At 44.9% G+C, this 20996-nt stretch overlaps 1 protein-coding gene and 1 long non-coding RNA gene across 6 annotated transcripts in view; one reads left to right on the top strand and one right to left on the bottom strand.

Annotated features, from left to right (window-relative positions):
• The window catches only part of Cdrt1 (CMT1A duplicated region transcript 1), a 35833-nt gene extending 16735 nt beyond the window's left edge, over positions 1–19098 (top strand). For 3 of the 4 annotated variants that reach the window (XM_031351855.1, XM_031351857.1, XM_031351858.1), the window contains 7 exons: positions 309–509; positions 2807–2928; positions 7495–7643; positions 9013–9155; positions 15174–15332; positions 16522–16769; positions 18254–19098. In XM_031351855.1, coding sequence (XP_031207715.1) covers positions 309–509; positions 2807–2928; positions 7495–7643; positions 9013–9155; positions 15174–15332; positions 16522–16769; positions 18254–19047 — 1816 coding nt within the window. In that variant the 3' untranslated portion in view covers positions 19048–19098. The remainder of the gene's footprint in view (positions 1–308; positions 510–2806; positions 2929–7494; positions 7644–9012; positions 9156–15173; positions 15333–16521; positions 16770–18253) is intronic. The other variant, XM_031351856.1, reaches the window with a different exon arrangement.
• Positions 8181–15470, bottom strand: LOC116077365. Of its 2 annotated transcripts, none has more exons than XR_004113219.1 (3): positions 15101–15470; positions 11973–12042; positions 8181–9307 (listed from the first exon to the last, which is right to left on the bottom strand). It is a non-coding gene; the product is annotated as an uncharacterized LOC116077365 (long non-coding RNA). The 2 variants fall into 2 exon arrangements; XR_004113218.1 differs by having other exon boundaries at positions 11160–12042.
• Positions 19099–20996: the final 1898 nt, after the last annotated feature.

Below are 20996 nucleotides of genomic sequence, written 5' to 3' on the forward strand. Positions count from 1 at the left end.
GGGCTTGTTAGATCACCTGGGAGTGTGGCTTTCTCTGTGTGTTGTGGGACTGGCTGCAGAGCTTGTCCATAAGCAATTTTTTTAAAATATAAATTTACGAATGTGTTCAGGATTTAATCATCCTTGACACAGACCTCTCTAGAGTGAGGTAGGGATCATCAGGTCCTATTATCACTTGGCCTTGCCTTCTGAATGGCACTGAATTTCTTATTACTCCACCGTTGTAGGCAAAAGTCAGGTGCTATGTGAGCCCAGGAAGGACACTAACTCTTTCCTATAATCCATCCCCACCACCTTCTGAAACCCAGGTTTGACCAAAATAGAATCATCCACTATAGTGGAGGAGATCTAATGGCCATATCATCCAATCGGAAGATCCACCTCCTGGACATCATGCAGGTCAAAGAGTTGCCCATAGAATTCCGAGGCCACGCCGGCAGCGTCAGGGCTCTCTTCCTGTCTGAGGAGGACAACATTCTCCTGAGTGGGAGTTACGATCTGAGCATCAGGTGAGAAGTCATGATCATTGTCCTGTCAAGGGCCAGCCAAAACTAGGTAGCTTTTGGGAGAAGCAAGTATGGAATGCTTTGTCCATTTTATATTTATATGGAGGTTATTCTGAATTACATTACCTCTAGAATATTTATAAAAGCAGGGTTCTTTTTTAGATACAAGCCAGGATTTTATGTACTGTTTAAAATAGATTTGTAAATTATCAGATGTTGGTGTTGAAAATCAGATATTTTTTCTGTTCTTAAAAAATATTCTTAAATAAACATGTCATATATATATATATTTTTTTTTTTAAATAAACTCTTTCAAGAGAAATTAGTTTCTTATGGGTGGGAAGTATAATATGGAAGCAAAGCCATGTTTAAATTGGGTTTAGTCATATATTTTAGTTTTAGAGATTTATTCAAAAATTAAAAAAAAATGCGTATATGTACGTGCCTGTGGGTGGGTATGTGGCTGAGTTCAGTTGACCTTGGAGGACAGTAAAGGGTGTTGGAGACCCTGGAGCTAGACTGCTGAGGGCTGTGCGGTATGCGTGCAGGGATCCATCCCTTCAGCCTCTCATATGAAGGAATATAATACACATTCCTGCGCCATTGCTCAGACTGGGAATGAGCCCTTCCATGGCCTCTGGGTGATCTCCTCCTCCTTGCTTCTTTTTTTCCAGACAGGTAATGCTGCCCAAAGTTCTATACTGATCCCTGTCTTGCCTTTCTTTTTAAGATTTTTCTTCTTGCTTATATACTTTTCAAAAACATCAGCTATTGTTTACACCTCTGATTCAAGTCAAAGTAGACGAAAACGCTTGGTCTGGACCTGGACTCAGTTTAAGACTCACCATAGGGTGTGTTCAGCAGTCCTGGCTTATTTGTGTAGAGCCACAGGGTTTTCCTGGGTGGGATATTTGTGCAGATGAACATTTGTGTAATGTCTGGCTGCTGCCACAGATGATCTTGGCTACGCCACCTGTTGCCCGAGTGCATGAGCTTTGGGTTGTGGCTATTTTCTTTTTTAACTGCCTAGCTATGTAGTCGAGGCTCACAAGCAGCCTTCCTGCCATAGCCTCCTGCATGCTGGGATTATCGGTATGAAGCCTCACGTCCGGCTTTGTGGTGCCTTTGAAGAGCCCTGTTTTATTTTATTTTTGCCTTCCCCTTTCAGGTGTTCAGTCTAACAGCCTCTTTTTTCTTTAAGAGGCTCTTCACTTGTGTCCCCCAACAGTCTCAGCATCACTTGTGAAAATAAAGTCTCCCGCTGGACTGCAAGGCTAGCTGTGCCCTAAGACTCCATCTCCCATTTCCTAGGCTCTCTGTTGTATGTCACTCTTCTGTGTGGCCGCCATCGCTCAACAGTGTTTCAATTACTTTGGTTTTTAAATATGGTGGGGTAAGTCCTTTATCTCATCCGCCTGTGGCTATTCTCTGACTTTGGTTCGTTCTGGTTTATTTTCCATTTTGAACATTAGGGAGAGGGAACTGAACTGCCTGTACGTGACAGTTCACACCTTGCGACCCTTATCAGTCTGCAGGAGGCATCTCTGTTTATTCATCCATTGGCTTGCTCTGTTTCCTCCCTGCCTTTCCTCCCACTCCTCCGGGTACTACCTAACCTCTGCCTCAGTGCTGGGGATTGAACCTGGGACTTCACAAATGCAAGGTACTGAAGCCCAGCTACAGACCCAGCCTAATCCTTCTCAGTGTATCCACCTTTTCTTTTCTTTTTCTTTTTCTTTCTTTCTTTTTTTTTTTTTTGAGATAGAGTGTCACTGCCTAGAACTCACCTAGCAGGCTAGGCTGAGTAAGCCGCATGGATCTGCAACCTGCCCACTGCCCACACTACAAGCTCAGGTTACCAAGCTAGCTCTTTATTATGTAGATTCTAGGGGGGGGGCGTCAGACTCACGCCCTTGTCTTTATTTCTTTTCAGTTATCTCCCAAGCTCCCTTTTTTTACTGTTTAAAACTTTCTTATAACAGTCTAGTGCACTCTTGTTAAACTTCACAACTCCATCCCGTTCAGAACGGCAACAAATCCTTATACTTTTCAGTGGGTTATAGATAGAGGGATGGTTTTGCATTTTGTAGGATGATGTGTGGCCAATGGACTTGCTTACCTGCTGCTAGTTCTAAAGTGTACACTGTTGATTTACTTTTTCTATGAAGGTGATCTTACCAATGCCAACAGTGACAAGACTCTGTTGCCTATTTAACTATCTAGCTATCTAAAGGAACCCTATTACACTAGGATCCTCTGGACCTTCAGAAAATCTCTAATACATGCCTTCATTTCTGCAGATCCTGGGACATACAAACTGGGGCTTGCATACGAATCTTTTATGGCCACCAGGGGACAATCACTTGCCTGGATGTATATAAGAATAGGCTTGTATCTGGAGCAAAAGATGGACAGGTGAAAGGTAAGAAATTTGCCTTAGTTTTCTTTCTTCTCCTCCTTTTCCATTCTTTCCCCTTCCTCTCCTTCTGTCCCCCTTCTTCCTTCCTCCTCTACCTTAGACAGGGTTTCTTGATATAGCCTGGGTTGCTTTGAACTCATGATCCTCCTGTCTCAGCCCCCTGGGTTCTGGGATTTCAATCACATTTCACCTTACTCACTCATTTCTATAACTAGTGTTTATTCTGTTATTTGCCCATCTTTTCAAGTATCTGTCAATCTGTCCATTCAACAACACCTGAGAATCACCTACCTAGGGAATGCTACCACCCACAGTAGGTAGGTCATTCCCCCTTAATTGATGTAATTAAGATAATCCCAAGTTCTGAGGCCCATCACCTGGGTGATTCTTGATTTCATCAAGTTAATAATTAGCACTACCATCACAATCTCTGGGGCAGAAAAGTAGCCACAATCAGAGCTACAAAGAGAAAAAGTAGGATTTGAACTAGACTGCTGGGCTCTCAGTCCACAGGCTCCTAACCACAGGCAGCACTCAAAGGGAACACAGTAATAAGAGGAAATGAGGAGTGTTTCATCAGCAGGACACCACTTGAGTGTGATCTTGAGGCAGGTAGTAGAAGATACTCCAAGCAGAATGGACAAGGATAGACATCCAGTTGCACATGGATGGACGGGAGGATGGGGAAGACTATACTGGGTACTTGGAGTTATTCGGTGTGGCTGGACTGCTCTGTGTGGTGCTGAATATCGGTCTTCTAAGATTCTTTCGGGGAATGGTTGGAGGGCACTTCCTGCATCATGATGCAACACCGAACCTTAGAGACATAGGTGTGTTTTCAGTTTGGACCCGATATGGCCTAATGAGCACTTGAGACAGTAAGCCAGATGTGAGTTTGGAGAAACATGGAAGAGGGTTACTACGTGGAGACAGAGGACGAATTAGGACACCTTGCACCCTAGAAAACTGCTGCAGTGTCTTCAGAATTCTTGAGAACAAGCAGCATGAGGGAACTCAGACGGATATGGCTTCATATTCAACAGCCCATGCTGAAGAGAGACTTCCAGAGGGGAAATTGCTAGGACTTTCTCACCAACTGGATATAAAAGGCTATAAAAGCAAGTAATAATGCTGTTTAAAAAACCCCAAGCTTCCAGCCATATAAAAACACAATTAATGGAAATAATAAAGACTATAAAGGGAGAACAAAGTAGGGAAAAACTGGAGGGGAAGTCGTAGGTTCTGTTGTAGACATTTTGAATGTGGCAGACAGAGCAAATATCGAGCAAAAGTGTTTACACCCTAATCCTTGGAACTGATGACTAGATTATCTTATTATCTTGTGCTTGGCTGTGTTCCCCTAAAGATTCATGTGTCAGAAGCGTGGTCACCACTGTGGTAAGTGGAAGTGACAGAGGGCCTGGTTGGGAAGTCTTTGGGCCAACCAGGGGCACTGCCTACAGAAAGGATTATGGGACTCCTGGCAATGTTCCTACACACACACACACACACACAGGTTTCCACCATGAAGTGATACAGCTAAGCAGGTCCTCAACAAACCAGAGCTGATGTTAGCACCATGCCCTGGAACCCTCAAGGCCTTTGAGCTGAATAAAATCTCATCATAAATATACAATAGTTGTTTTGTTAAGGCAGTGGCATATGGTCTAATGATAGTTGCTTTATTAAAGCAGTGACATATAGACACATGATAGGTGTTTTGTTAAAGCAACAGCACATGGTCTAATACATCTTGGGAAGCAAAAAAGATTGTTTTTAGATATGATTAAATTAATATCTCCACCTTAGAATGTGGAGATTATTCTGGATTATTGATGGTGGGCCAATGAATTTGTGTGACTCCCTAAAACAAAAACAAAAACAAAAACAAAAACAAAAAAACCCAGGGAAATGTTCTTTACTGTAATCCAATGGAGATGTGACTGTTAAAGAGGGGTGGAGAGGTGGACAACTGTTGACATGGAAGGTGGAAGAACGGATCATGAACCAAGGGACAGGCTGGCTTCCAGAAGGCCATAGAAATAGATTTCCTCTGGTTTCCCCCTATAGGGGAGCATATTTATGCTGATACCTTGACTTCAGCCACATGGTATCTGGTATTGTTTCTCACATCTATAAAGAACAATACATTTGTATTTCAGCCAGAAACTTTGTGGCAATACGTTCTAGCAGCCTTCAAGAGCAAATACAATGAGGGAGATAATTCTGAGGACTTTCATGTGAGAATTTCCCAGAAATGGATGCCCTGGCTGAGGGCTCTAGATAGGTGGATTTGATAGCTGCCAATTTCAGTTGTTCCTCTGTGTCCACAGGAGACTGATACTAGGAGCTCCTCCCCTGGATACCAACCACATCTGAGGATGTACATCTTCCTATGTGAAATAGCTCAATACTTGTACTGAACTTCTATACATCCCCCTGTATGCTTTAATCCACCTCTAGCTGGTATATAACACATAGCACGATGCAACTGCCATGTAGTTAGCTGTGTTTCAACATCATTTAGTACCAGTGACAAAAAGTCTATGCATTCATTTATGTATATAGCATCTAGTACAGATACCATTTTGGCCACCACATATTTCGATTTGTGGTTGGTTAAGCACGAGGACGTGGAACCTATGAATATGATGGTGTGAACTCAGAATGAAAGATGCAAGACCTAAGTGTGGATGAAATTTCTTCAGGAAAGCAGGAAAAAGGAGAAGAGAAAGCAGAGGTCTAGGGAGTCACTGCCTGTCAGGGATAGGCAGAGAGGAAGAACATAGGAAAGGGACCCAGAGGAGCTCAGACTCAGTGAAAGAAGGAGCCGTGCTCCCAACTATCACATATATCCTTACCCATCCAAATGAACATCTTTGCAAATATTGGGTTTTGCAAAAGCCATGGGGAAAACTGTCTAGGTGGGGGTTTGAGACAAAGGAGCAGCCACAGCCTGGAAGCCATCTGGGAGTCTCGGTCTCCAAGGTCCCCAGTTGGGGAATTCTAAGTACAGGCTAGGAGCTTAAGTCCTAGCATTGAGCCCCATGGTGCCATGGGCTGCTAAGGAAGGCTGCATGCTTCCTTGGAACCACACAGTGGGGTTGGGTCTGGGGATAGGGCAGTTAGACCCTTACCTCACGTATAAAATTTGAAGGGTACCAAAATAACCGAGTGATCAAGATACATATTTGAGTCCAGCCTTTTAAAAGGCCGAACTAAGTCGGTAAATCCACAATTAGCAAAATGCCCCTCACCTGCCTGGTCTTTCGAGCGCTCTGCCACTTACCTAGGTTACCAAAATAGAACAGACTAGGACACCATCGAAGAAACAAAAAGTAATTTCATGGTTTTAAAGTTCTTTGAAGCAAAGCACTTTATCAACAAATCTTTTAACCACCCCCCTGAGATAGGGTTTCTTTGTGTAGCCCTGGCTGTCCTAGAGAAATTACTCTGTAGACCAGGTGCATCTTGAACTCATGGCGATCTGCCTGCCTTCTCTACCTCCTGGGTGCTGGGATTAAAGGTGTGCACCAACACTGCCTGGCTAACTTTTCTTTTTTTTTTTTTTAATCCCTGGTGATGTTATAAATGGGACAAGATGTACATGTGGAAAAAACGAGGGAAGGAAAGCATGCTTACAGTGTGGGAACAGAGGCCCAGACACCTTGGTTTCAGTTTCAGTTCCCAGCTCTCCGGCTCAGTCCTTTTCTAACTTGAGGAAGTTCCTGAACTCCAGGCCTCAGTCTCCCCTTCATCTGCACAGTGTAGAGTAGAAACAGCGTTTGCCCGAGACCATGTCAGCAGCCCACAGCAGACACGGTAGCTCCTTGCTCAGTGTTAATGCTTTGCAAGGCTCAGTGCGGGGCATCCTTCTCTTAGGCGACTGGTTACTTGATCTGTTGTCACCTCAGGACTAAGGTGCTTTTAGGGGCTGGTGAAGTAGGACTTTTGGCATCCATCCTGGAACTTATGGCCCCCACTTGAAGCATCTTGTAGCTCTATTTGCTCACATAGCCGTCCCCTTCTCTCCCCACCTAGACCCCCCCCCCCCCCCCCCCCCGAGAACTAGACAGTGCCATTGCTCTAACCCTGTCTGCAGAGGAGCAACATCAAACCCACCCTTGTCTGTGAAAATGTTGCCATGAAATCCCGATGACTGTCAGAGTCAGGAATGCTCAGAGAGGATGACAGCTTGCCGTTTGTGGATCATAGGTGTGGATCAGGAAGGGGACACCTGGGAAAGCTCATGACACTAGCTTTGCTGTGGTTCTCATGAAGCCCGCTCAGCAGCAAAGACAATCCAGGCTTATTGGAGCTGTCTAGCACTGCAGTACCAAGGCAGAGTTCCAGGGTCAGAGCGAAGGCCCTCTGCATTGCTGGTTTTCTCAAGGGTCAGTGGTCAGGGGGCCTCTGTGTCCCTGCAGGTGAGCCTGGAGGGGTACCCGCCAGGTGAAGGTTCCTGGGGGAAGATTCTTTAAGCGCCATTTTATGACAAACAGCAGAACTTCACTGTAACCTTCTCCTCCTTCCCGACCCCTCTCCTCTCCTGTCACCTCTCCTTGTCAGAATGGGACATAGAGACAGGGAAGTGCCTGAAGACCTTTAAACACAAAGATCCCATCTTGGCTGCCAAGATCAGCGAGACCTACATTGTGAGCAGCTGTGAGCGAGGCATAGTCAAGGTGTGGCATGCTGTCACAGCTCAGCTGCAAAAAGTGAGTAGTCAGCCAGCTGGTTACCGGAGGAGCAGGGACATTGGGGATTGGTTCAAAGGGCGTGAGGGTTTGTTCCTCCATGTAGCTCCCTAGATCACCCTCAAGCAATGGAGTTCTATAGCCAGCAACCAGGGAAACCCAGTATCGCCCAAGGAAGGGTCTCCAAAGACAGTCGGGGTTGGTGAGGATCAGCTCCCCTCCCCCCACCGCATCATGCTCCACACTGTGAAACAGTGGGTGGATGAAGGCTGCCTTCTGACTCCGCACAGTCACAGCTTATGAGCCCCAGGGCCTTCTAAGAGAGGCAGAGGTAGAGTACCCTTCTAGCACTAGCAGATGATTCACTCTCCTAGAGGATCCTGCCGTGGCCATAGCTGGTGGTTTGGAAAATAAATTATTTGTTCTTTTCCTAAGGAAGCCCCACCACCAATTATTTTAGTAAAGCGAAAGGGGAAAAAAAAGTGCTGGAAAGGCATTAGAAATTGTCTTAGGCTATTCAGTGTTTTGTTATTTTTAACAAAATACCCAAGACTATCGTTTATAAAGAGTAGAAATTTATTGGGCACTTAGTCTAAAGAGCACAGTGCCAGCATCCAGGAAAGGCCTTTGGGATGGGCCATGGCATGGTGGAGAGCATCAGATGATGAGATAGAGAAAGCATGCCAGAGGCCACTGCTCTTATAACAAAGTCTCTCCCAGGACAAGACACAAGTCCCTGGCCAGATCAATACATTACCGAGAGCACAGCATCACAATGCTATCACCTCTCAGAGGCTTTTGAAGTTTGAACATTGACTTACAGATTTGCGGATTCAATAGCTAACACATGGATTCTGTGTCATGCATCCAAGCCATAGCATGTGTTAAACATGTTCTTACCAGATTTGGACTCCTGGCTTTAGTGGGTACTAGTAAAATCTTGCTTGAGGTAGGACCACATGGCCATAGTGAAATCTTTCCATACTGGTCTTGTTTGTGGTTGAGCCTCAGCTGCAGGCATTAGAATGCCCTTATACACCCTCTGAGTCATGGCCAAAGAGCTGAGGATGACAATCAACAAGAGGGACTTCAGGCCTCTCTGTGCTCCAGAGAGATGGAGCCTGCCCCAGCCACTGACCCACCAGAACAGGAACTTAACCTTAGTCATATTCCTCCTAAGTGAGGAAGAGCCACTTCCAAGAGAGAGGCATGGGCTTGCCTGGCCTTCTTAGAGGAGAAGTCAGCTGAGGGACATGCTACACGAGGGGCAGTCACGGGAGAAGTGGGATATAGCTTTGGGGTTCCACTAAAGCAGTCTCCAAATCTGGCCAGCAGAGGAGTCACGGGCTAATGTGAGAAGGTCTGAAAGTACTGGCATCTTTTCTTGCAGACTCTCACTGGGCACGAGGGAGCTGTGAAGTGCCTGTTCTTTAACCAGTGGCATCTCGTCTCTGGAGGTGTTGATGGCCTGGTCATGGCCTGGAGCATGGTGGGAAAGTATGAACGGTGCCTGATGGCCTTCAAGCATCCTAAGTAGGTGTTGGGGAGTCGGGTGGTAAATGTGCCGTCTTCAGTGGATCAGTCCCTCTGGGTGCTGCTGCTCTAGTGGGGTGGCATGAGAGTAGGCCTTCCTGGGTAGCCCAGGCTGGCTTGGGACTTGTGATCTTGCTTCAGCCTACCGAGTGCTGAGATTAAAGAAAATATGTGTCACACAATAAACTCACATCTGTTAGCTATCTGGTGCACCCACAGATTGCCCCAAATAATGCCGACTCTAAACTTAGTACTTTAAGTACTCTAAACTTGGTCTTTATGCCAGGGAACTATGCTTGCAAAACCTTAAAATGATCCATGTGTCAAGGCCTAAAAGTAACAAAAGACATTTGAAAAGTTTGTACTTCAACATTTACGGACTTGGTTCTGGTCCAGGCCTGCCCACGGGTTTCATTTGTCGATTCCAGTCCAGATGGATTTGGTGCCTATTAAGTATTCTGAAGCCACAGCCGGGCTCACTCGGAAGGGCTACTGGCGCCAGTTCACGGTTCTGCTGTGCCTGTGGTTTATGGACTACAGGGATAATGCCTCCTACCCTCAGTGCACGGAAGGGCCAAGAAACAAAATGCTGTTATTACTTGATGAAGAGAGTCAGTGGATTCCTTAGGGGAGTCCATCTGAGGAGAGTCAATAAGTCAGGCTCTAGATTTCTCGGCACTCCACATGCACCAGCCTTGTGAGAGGCATGTGGTGTAAGATACGTGTATACGTCCAAATGCTCTTTGTGGCACATGATAAGTACAATTATTAGTGGGTGGATAATGAGAAATGCCTGTGCTCAGTGGATTTACCTAATCCTAATCCCTGGGAAACTGTGGGGAAGTCTTTCAGTGAACCACCTGGACAATCAAGCTGAGACCTCAACTGGGGCGTCAACTTTATGATGTCCCCTGAAAAGTATTAACTGTATGTTTTTAAATCTTTCTTTTTTTTTTTTTTTTTTTGGCATTTTCGAGACAGGGTTTCTCTGTGTAGCCCTGGCTATCCTGGAACTCACTCTGTAGACCAGGCTGGCTTCGAACTCAGAAATCCGCCTGCCTCTGCCTCCCAGGTGCTGGGATTAAAGGCGTGCACCACCACCGCCCGGCTAAATCTTTCTAAATAGCACCCAGTTAGGACTTAGCTCAGCTTCACAGTTTGTTATCTAATTAATCCATGGGCCTTCTGTCTGCTATTAGACAACTTCAGATACTGCCACACTCCACAGATGTCACTACCAACATACAGATACATATTTATCATTTACAAACTTTAAATTAGATTCGCTCACTTTATTTTATGTATGAGTGTTTTGCCTGCATATAAGCATAAGCATCATGTGAGTGCTTGGATCTTGTGGGGGGGTCAGAAGAGGGTTTCGGATCTCCTGGAAGTGGAGTTCCAGGTGTTTGTAAACTGTCATGTTTGTGCTGGGAACCATGCCCAGTCCTCTGAAAGAGCAACAAGACAAGTACTCTTAATCATTGAACCATCTCTCCAGTCTCACACTGGTTCCTGAGACCTAGCAAGGACACAGGAAGACCATAACTACCTGGAGGATGTGGCCAAGGCCCTGCTTGCATGCTCCTCCACCCTTCTGTAATGGTGTTAGCTAGCCATAAGTTGCTCAAAAATATTTGATTGGCAGCAAGCATTCATTTATAGGGTACTTTTCTGAAGGATTCTAGGGATCGGACAGTTGCTATGTGGAAGAGGAGCTAGGGAAAGGCAGCTCCTTCTTTAATTCAGTGTTTTCAACTAAAATTGTGATTTTGATTATAGTGTGGGAGAAGGTTAGGAGAGAAGAAATCTGAGCATGAAAAGTTGGTTTGACAGATGGTGATCTTATACTCTGGGTTAAAAAAAAAAAAACTTCAATGCCTTTTCTACAATGCACACCATAATCAACTTTTTAATAATTGAGACATAGCTTCCATGATATAAAATTCACTTCATTAGTTTATAGCAGTTTATAGTATATTCACAATGTTGTACATTACCTACCTATAGAACTTTCCATCCATCAGCAGAAATGTTCCCTAGTTCCTTCCTTCTTTTCTTGAAACCTCTCTCTTGTTCCACTTCTTTTTCAGGGCTAGGAATTGAACCCCGGGGGGGGGGGGGCCTCCCAGCCTAGGCAAACAGCCTGAGCTACACCCAGAGCCGTTCCTCTGTTTTCTTGGCCAGTTTTAGTTAAAACTTGTTGGGTGTCTATCAAGCTTTGTTAATATTTTCAAAGGATTAACATTTTGTTCCATTGATTTGCTGGACCTTTTTTTAAATTAACCCAATTAACTTATTCTATAGTTTTTATTATTTCTCGCCTTCTGCTCGATTTTGTTTTTTGTTTTCTTTCTTCTAGTTGTAAGGTAAAAGAGGTTACGGATTGGAGAAATGTGCGTTATCAGTGAGATCACATTCCCCTTGGCCATCGCTTTAGCTGGTTTGTTTCTACGGTAAGGTCTTGTTATAAAGCCCCAAGCTGTCAGTCTCCTGCTTCATCCTGAGTGATGTGTTTTTGTTTTTATCGCAGACCTTTCCTAAGCTTGAGCTCTGGACGTGTGTTATCATCAGATCCCCGTGAATACACTCCTGGACCTCTCACTCCCCAGCATTTTCCTGGCTTTTTAGTCAGTTGTATCATTTGCCTTACTGTGTTTCTAGGACCTCAGTTAGCAAGAGCCCAATTATTCACTGTGACTATTTCCAGCAAACGCCCCTTGGGTAGCAGATCCAGCACTGAAAGAGTTCTTAGGTAACACACATAAGCCTTTAAGACGGTCTTCCGAGAAGCCACTAGACAGCACACGTAACTACCTCACCGTGATGGCCGCCTGCTTGGTTCCTTCTCGCACCAAGACTGTGGCGACTTTTCTCATGGCTGCATCTGTAGTGAAGAACGGACTAGGTTCAGTTAACACGGCAAAGAACACGGCAGCGTTCTTCTCCACTCTAAGGCCATCTTTCCTGTCTAAATGTTTCTAGGGATACCATAAGCCTTCTGTAATTTTCCAGGATTTGAAAAAGATAAATAGATTCTGACAGTTTTTTTTTTTTTTTTAAAGTTTTTGTTGCTGTTACAGAAGGGTGGAATTCTGTAGCTCCTGTCTCCATTATCTCCATTGACGTGATTCCTCCAAGTAAATTTCAGAGAGCAAGAGCAAAGCAGGAGACATCTAGAGGCCAGATAAAGCCTAAAAAGGGATCTGACCTAGTTTACGACCAGTAACCACCACCTGCCAAGTATCGGACAAAGTTAAAAAAGAAATGAGTTAATTTAATTGTAGCAGATATTACATGTGGAAATTAGTATTCCTTTCCATCGGGCGTGGGGGTGTGGATGGGCGGAGCCTGAGGAAAGATTGAGAGGTGAAGGTGTTTCCTCGGTGGTGGACAGAGCAAGTGTGTGGTGGTGTCAGACACCCTAGGCTCCCAATTCTGACGCCTGGATTGTAACTAGAGGATATACTGGTATGGGTTGAACTACCAAATGTCACAGGAACCTGGGGGAAGCGTAGGCCCAGCTCAGCAAAGTCAAGGAAGACACAGTAAAGGAAACCCTTCTGCACAGGGAGTGTCTATCTTCTCAGTGTTAGATTAACACTGCACAGGGCAGACTAAGAGTTGCTTAAGGTATCAAGATGATAAAACTCTGTTGGATGTTTAAATGTTTGAATGAAAACTCAGCTTGATATCTTCCCCTCCCACCTAGGGAGGGATCCAAGGCATGCGGGTCTCTTTGCTCTTTTTAGATATGCTGAGCATGCACCTGCTTTCTGTGGTCTTTGCTGTTTCTTTTTCGATAGTTGTTGGTGCGTTGAGCAGTCTTTATCTGGCCTGAGATCAACCAAAGTTAAGGCCAAATAGGGTAGATGTCATTCTTTTAATATTTTGTAGCTATGACCATACTCTGAAAACACTTTATATATACATATATACATATACATATATCTGTATGTGTATCTGTATGTATATATGTATATGGATCTATATATGTGTGTATGTATATATATATGCACACACACACATATATATATACATATATATGTACATATATGTATATAACCTGCTATAGGCTATGGGTTGAGCATTCAATGGAAAATACAACATGAGCTGTTCCTAAGAGGATCTTGGGTAGGTGAAGTTTGTATATGTGTGTAGTGGGAAGGAAATGGAGAGAAATCTGTTTTGTTTCTTCTTCTCCTCCTCCTCCTCCTTCTTGGACAAAGTGGCAGGATGAATTAGGCCATGGCTGGTGATTTTTGGTTACTGTAACGGATTACTTTAATGGATGAGTTGTAAAGAAAAGAGTCTTCTTTAGCTAGCAGCCCTGTCTGTCCAGCACCTCAACCTAGTGGAGACCCAGGAAGGAGTGACTGCACAAAGTGGCCTTGCTTTCTTACAATGTCTTCCTTAACTACTAACCAGAGATGTGCATGAGGTCCAGGCCTCCAATTCTCCAATCAGCTTCTATTGGCCCCACCTCTTAAAAGTTTCTTTCAATGTTGGTACCCTGGAGACCATGATTCTAGCGCATGAACGATTTGGGAACACATTCAACCCATGTACAAGCCATAGCAGATCTAGAAGTGGGTAGATCATGACTGTTGTGTTTATAAAAAGATAAAGAGAGGGGGTTATGTTCTATGGAGGTGTGGTGAGGTATAGGGGAATGAGGTGCCTTGGTGGGTCCATGCTGAGGCATCCCTTCCCCCTGAGGGACCAGCCACACGACGGTGTAGTACAGAATAGAGTTTATTTAGGGCATGGAGAGGGGAGTCAAGAGGGTAGTAGAGGCAGAGAAAGGCAGAGATGGGGAAGGGAAGGAAAGGGAAGGGGAGGGGAGGGGAAGGGAGAAGAGGGGAGGGAAGAGGAGAGGAGAGGAGAGGAGAAGTAGAGGAGTAGAGGCTGGCCATGAGCCCATGGAGAGAGACGGGGTAGAGAATGGGGAAAGAGGGAAGGAAGGAAAGCAAGAGCATGAGAAAGCAAGAGAGCAAGGAGGGGCAAACAGCTCCTTTTATAGTGGGTCAGGCACACCTGGCTGTTGCCAGGTAACTGTGGAGCAGAGCTTAGACAGAATGCTAACAATGACTAATAGGCTGGCTTTGCCTGTGACATCAAACAAGTTGATGCAATTATATCCAACTTTTCAAGGACATCAATAAAAAAAAGCACTGTAATGATCAGGACTGAATAAACCAACTTGAACCCTGTAATTGGAGAAAGATTCTCTTGGAGCATCTATCCGAGGTTTTCCCTGGCTCCCTCCTTGCCCATTGGCCATCACGAAAAGACACGAGTCTCATGTCAAGGTATAATTTTCGTGAGGATGTTCACTGTCAGAAGGAATGAAAGTCATTCATTAAAGACCAAAAAGAGAATCTATAAATTTAAGAGGTCTGTTCATATAAAAATAATCTTTGAGCCAGGCAGTGAGGTGCATGCCTTTAATCCCAGCACTCAGGAGGCAGAGGAAGGTGGATCTTTGTGAGTTTGAGGCCAGCCTGGTCTACAGAGTGAGTTCCAGGACAGCTGGGGCTATCCAGAGAAACCCTGTCTCGAAAAACTAAAATGATGATGATGATGATGACCCTTAGCCTTATACCGTTCTTTCTTACATAACAAGACTATTATACAAGAAATGGCTCTACAAGGAATAATAATAATAATAATAATAATAATAATAATAATAATAATAATCCTACCCAATTCTCAGCATAAATAAGTATCTAAGAATCAAACTGCATGAAAAAAATAAATGACCATCTGAGGTATTAGGCGTCTCTCCCCAATTGCCCCTCAAAAGCACCTTTGAACTCTGCAACCTGCAATTAAACTGTGAATAACTACAGAATGGGAATGGTATGTCTGATGGATGGTACATGATTTAAATCTAGGACTGTAAAAGCTGGAAACACCACCTCAAGGTCAGGTAGGGCCCTTACCTCCCAACCCCAGCAGAAGGCTCCAACCTTTTTCCACAAGGCAGGTGTTGTCTGTCCTTCTCTTCCCTTCCAGGGAGGTGCTGCAGGTGTCTCTCCTCTACCTCCGGGTCATCAGTGCCTGTGGAGATGGCAAAATCCGAATTTACAATTTCCTCAATGGGAATTGTCTGAAGGTGATAAAAGTTGATGTCAGAGGTGACCCTGTGCTATCCTTCTTTTATCAGGGCAACAGGTGGGTGGTAGGTAGGTGCGGAGGGCAGAGGCATGAGTCATTCTATGTGATATTTTTTTTCCCTTCTCCTCTGGGACTCTGGATTTATTGGCAGATCCTTCCAGCCTGGCTGAGGGAAGTAGTCTCCTGTGGGACCTACTGACCTTTGCCCCAGACTTAGTGATCTGGACCCAATCAGAGCTGTATTTACTCTTAAGTGTGTCATAATGCCCAGCTTGGAGGATCTCCTTTAAGTCTAGGTAAAAAGAATCCTGACAGAAACTCCTTAATAGAACCTGATCTCTCAAACCCTGTTTCAGCATTTCCAACCCAAATGAGTCACTTTTCCAGAGTTTACATTGTAGGTTAAAAGTCTTAAAATTATAGCACTTAGGGAAGAAACACACACACTCACACACACACACACAGATGGCGGGAGGAAGCTTCTTCTTATAGTTCTAGGAAATCTAGACACACAGAGAAGAAAGCAGTTTGCTTTGTATAGATGAAAAAAAAAAGTCAAAGTGAAAGAAATGAGTGGGGGATGGGAGGTGTCCTGGAGACGGGAGATCTGAGTTCCAAACCTGTGATGTGAGAGAAAGAGTCAGAGACAAGAGAAGTTGCCATGCTTTATAAACTGTCTCCACTATATCCAGAGACCCTGGAGGATGCTGGGAAGTTGTGTGGAGCTTTGTGTGAAAGCTCAGCAGAGGAGAGGAAACTTCCCATTGAGAGGTTTTTTGTTTGTTTGTTTTTTTAATTTTAAGGATAAAAATAGAAACACTGTGTCTAGATACTGAGCTCAAAAAGAAGAAAAGAGTGAATGTCCTGACATCTGTGTAGGGAGTACCTAAGCCTTTGTCTTGGGCATTCTAAGTACTTGGATTAGGTACTCTAGAACTGGAAAGTCACTAAAGAGCTATTCCAACCCGAGCGGTGGGGCCATCAGGACATACGTGTCCCTTTCATGATGAATTCACACACACACACACACACACACACACACACACACACACAACCCGTTACAAAACGACCCACCCCTGCCTAATGCTCCACTCTCTCCCAGCAACACCCTGAGCTAGCCCATTCCTGTGGTCACTGCCTGGCCACAGCTCCCTCAGCCTAGGGACTGGATAAGACCCAACTGCCATGTGTATGCTCTGGTGGCCTCCATGCTCCTCCTGTGGGCACTCTCTCATTTTGGTTCCAGGATGGTGGCCCACACGGACAGCAGCATTTTCGTGTTCCAGTTTGAAAATGTAAAGTGGCAGTACAGCTCGGACAGGAACAAAACAAAGAAGAGTAAGGACAAAGAGGAGGAGAAGGAAGAGACCAGCCTTGGGGACGCGCATTCCAAGTCTAGCATTCAGGGGCAGAGCCTGAAAGACTCCGTGTCTAGTAAACAGGAGGTCTCAAAGTTCCGGGCTTCCTCAAAGCAAACCAAGAAACTATCTTCAGGTAAAGCAGCAAAATCAATGAGATTTCAGGGGGAATCACCAGGGGGACGGACGGGGTGTGTGCCTGTGTGTGTGCATACATGTGTGTGTGTGTGTGTGTGTGTGTGCTGAAGGGGAGAGATGGAAAGAACTATTATGGACATTTAATTGAGTTATTACTTATTATATCCCCAAGAAACAGACCCAAAGTTACTATACACAGAAAAAAAAAAAAGTTCTATATAGAATGTGTTATCCTTAGATTTCCGAGAGAGAAGACATGCACCTAAAAATGATAGTTATAAGGCATGTGTATGTGGCTGTGTGGGTGGGGTATGTATACTGTTTAAGCTATCTATGATATCTAAAGAGCAAATCATGTGGGTTATGATATGTTTTGTAAGGTCAATGATATGTGTCGCAGGCATGGTGCTGTGGGAGGGGCTGCCTCAGCAGGTCCCTGTTGAGGTATCCCTCACCTCACGGAGGTAGGTACCAGGTCTAGTATAGAATAGTTTATTTGGAGACATGGGATGGGGGGGGGTTGAGAAGGGAGTAGAGGTAGAGAAAGAGAGGGGAGAAGGGGAGAGAGAAAGATACAGAGACAGAGAGAATAGGCCAGCAGGAAACACATGAAGAGAGGGGAGAGGGGGGGAGGGGAGAGAGGGAGAAAGGAGTCAGAGAGAGAGAAAAGGGTCAAAGAGCAAAGAGAGTCAGAGAGAGCAGAGAGGCCAAACTCCTTTTTATAGCAAGCCAGGCCTAGCTGGCTGTTGCTAGGTAATGCTGGGTGGAGCCTAGAAGAATGTTGATATGCTAACATTCCTCCATTTTGGTTTAATTTAAAAAAAAAAATATGAGAAACTAGAAAGAGGAGATGGAGAATCAGGATCTTTAGCTGCTTCCTGCTGACTTTGGGGTGATGTGTCTCTGGGAAACTTACGAAAATGGGGATGCTGGTCCAGTCTTAGGAGAATTGGCTGCTTCCTTGCTGTCCACGGTCTGTGGGACCATCTGCGCGTAGGAAGGTGCAGGTCCGATAGAAGTATCTGTGAGAGTAGACTGGAGCATCTGTGGGTTGCTTCTCTGGAGCTGTCCTGGATGTAGATTTTGAGTAAATGCCTGAACTTGGCAAGATGCTGAAATGTATACATATAAGAAGCAGAAAATATAGTTAAGTAGGTTTGGGAAAAAAACCAAAACTTTTTCTTAGTCATACATTTGAAACCCTTAGGTCTAGATGGTGGTTGGGGTAAGAGGAGTCCCCAAACCAGGGAACAAGGGAGGAATCCCACCCTCTGGAACAGGCAACAGGTAGGAACTTAGGCTATTGACTGACAGTTATACTACCAAATAGACCGCTTTGATCCAGGATGTCTGATGGCATGCCTTTTCGGCAACAAGACCTCAGTGTGCCTCACAGTTAGAATGGCTTCAGCTTTTATACATAGACGGTCTCTCCTCTTTACAGAATGCTGACATGCTTTTGTTTTGTCTTTGAATGAGCAGATGATATGGAAAATCCTGTAGGCGAAGTCAGTCATCCATTGCAAAAGTTCTGGAAAGTCCCTATGACACCTGACCGATTCCTTCTGACTGTCAATGCCTTGCAACAAGCCCACAACTCTGAAGAGTTTGCCTATCCCCATAGGCCCAGAACTCAAGTCATCGATGCCTGGGAGCCTTCAATTCTATATCCGAGGAAAGTCCTAACTCTCAAAGGAAAATCAGTTCAACATGCAGTTGATCAGCTGCGATCCAGCAATTTCCCTACAAATGTGAAACAAACCAACATCCCTCTTGAAATCCAGAAACTTCAGCCCAACTTGAAAAAGTCCTTGCACAGTCCCAGAGTCCAGGCCACTGTACCCCAGCCCAATCTCATCCGTCCCAAGGTCTCTGACAGCTTAAGAGGTGACGAGCACTTGACTAGTTCAATTGATGGGGCAATGCGCCGTGCAGGCCCCCTGACCAGCATGCAGGTAATTAAACCAAACCGAATGCTCGCTCCTCAAGGGGGAACAGCCACCCTGTTTCTCAAAAAAGAACGGCCTCGTTTCTACACAACCCTTGATCCTCTTAGAATGAACACTGGGTTCATGCTGTTAACTGTGAAGGAGGAAAAAGAATTTGCAGAAGCTAAGATGAAGGAATATCAAGCCAGTGAATCCACTAAAGAGGTCGACCCAGGAAAAGCCAGCAAAGCTGCATGGATTCGTAAGATCAAAGGTCTCCCTATTGATAATTTCATGAAGGAAGGGAAAACAGCCGCCCCAGAACTTGGACAAAATGTATTTATCTAAACCAAGCTTGGGAAATTACAGCAGCATTACAACAAACAGAAAATCAAGAGAGTGTTGGTGTCTAGACCTTTCTTTTTTGACATTGCTTTGGCAATTCACGTGAACCTTTCTATGAATGGAAGGATGGGTAGGGTTACACCAAGACAGCAGGAGACCGGGAGAGAGTGCCTCCAGCATTCCACGCAGTGAAGTGTAGGTGAGGTCATTGTGTCTGTGAAGAGGTGGCCATGGGCAGTTGGATGCCATGCATCACTACCAACTTAGGGTTATTGTTGCTTCCAGAAACTTTTTAACAGTGGCTGTCAGCATACTATATAAAAATTTCCTGGTATTTTTGCAAACACCAAAACTCAGTTTTGGTAACGGGTTTGGGGAGCTCAAAAGGCAGACTTATATTTAGAACACTGTATGCGATTTTACTGGTCAGAACACACTCCATCAGAAGAAAATGAAACGTATTTTCTACAAAAGAGCCATTAATATCAAGTATATTGAGGCTCCTATTTAAATACTCAGGGCATGGTGTCAGGGGCAAGGTGGGTCATTTTGAAAAGAGTAGCTCACCAGGCTCACTAGTGGATATACTAAAGGGCTCAGGATCTGAACAAAGAGTATATAGTCCCTACATAGAGGCTTAACACCCCAGGCAGACTTTCCCCATCATTAAGTTCCAGTCCTTGAGGTGGGGGTGGGGGTGAGGGTAATGCAGGAGGGTTGAGCATCTAGTCAGTTGGTACTAGGAGGCAACACTGTTTCCAAAGCAAGCAAAGAAACACCTCCACCAATCCTCCAAAAAGGAAAACAAAAATCCTCCTAACAAGTGGGAAATTCACTTTCTAGTCAAATGTTCTACATCTTAAAACATGATAATGAATTCAAATTGCGTTCATCTAAAAAGTGAGATCACAAAAAACAAAAAAAAAAAGTTCCACACAACCCCACAACACAGGGTGGACCACCAAAAACATTGTCCAAGCAGGTTAGGACATAGGTCATCTGTTCACCTTCACATGAAGATGCCTGCTTGCTCTTTTTTGGGAATTAGGTTGATGCTTCATTATTTTAACACTGGGTTTGACACAGGGCTGGCAAAGAACCAGATAAAACCCGGGGTTCTGTGAATAGAGTCCCTTCAGTTAAGAAGAGGTGGGAGAGACATTGCATTAGCCTTCCAGCAGTCTGACATAGTTGAGCAAACAGAATTATCACTATCATTATAGTTGCAAAGATGGCTTTAAATTCTCTGAATTTTAGGTCTAGGCAAGATCACGCCATCAGCAGGTGACTTAAAACTAATAAAAACAAATCTGTGCCACTTTACTAAGTGCTCTGTAAAGCCATCACCGTCCTTCCCATCTTACAGCCGAGGAAGGATGTACATAGAGACTGGCTATATAATTGGTACAGAGAGGGCAGATGCACAGTACTGGCCTCTGTTCTTGGTACCCTTACTGCTTACGCTAGTCCTCTTGTCTTTTTCTTACTCGTTTTTTTTTTTTTTTAAATTCCTTCCCAAAGACACATTTGTTTTTCAATGATCTTTAAAATTTAAGTCACGAAAGTAAGACTAAAATACAAGACAGCATAAAGCCCCGCCTCTCTCAGGGCGCCCCCGGCGATGGTAACAGTACAGTTTGTACTTCACCGGTAGCAAAAGACATTTTCCATTCACAACCCAAGAAACTTCCCTTTAGAACCTACTAAGTTAGGCAACTTATTCCCAAGTGTTTTTTGCTTTTGCTTAGAGGTGCAGCCCCTGACCCTAGCTCACGCTTGCTCCGCCCACCTCCGCCTCCGCCCCTACAGAGCCTCTGGGGCAAGGCCCCGCCCACACACCCCACCTCCTGCTGCGTGCGCGTCCGCCGCGTGGACCTGCTCTTCCCGCCCCGCCCACCATCGAGCCCCGCCCTCGCGGTATGGGCCCGCCTAACGCCTTCCGGTCCCGGGAG

This window comes from Mastomys coucha, unplaced genomic scaffold (genome assembly GCF_008632895.1).
Source record: "Mastomys coucha isolate ucsf_1 unplaced genomic scaffold, UCSF_Mcou_1 pScaffold5, whole genome shotgun sequence".
NCBI classification, from domain to species: domain Eukaryota; kingdom Metazoa; phylum Chordata; class Mammalia; order Rodentia; family Muridae; genus Mastomys; species Mastomys coucha.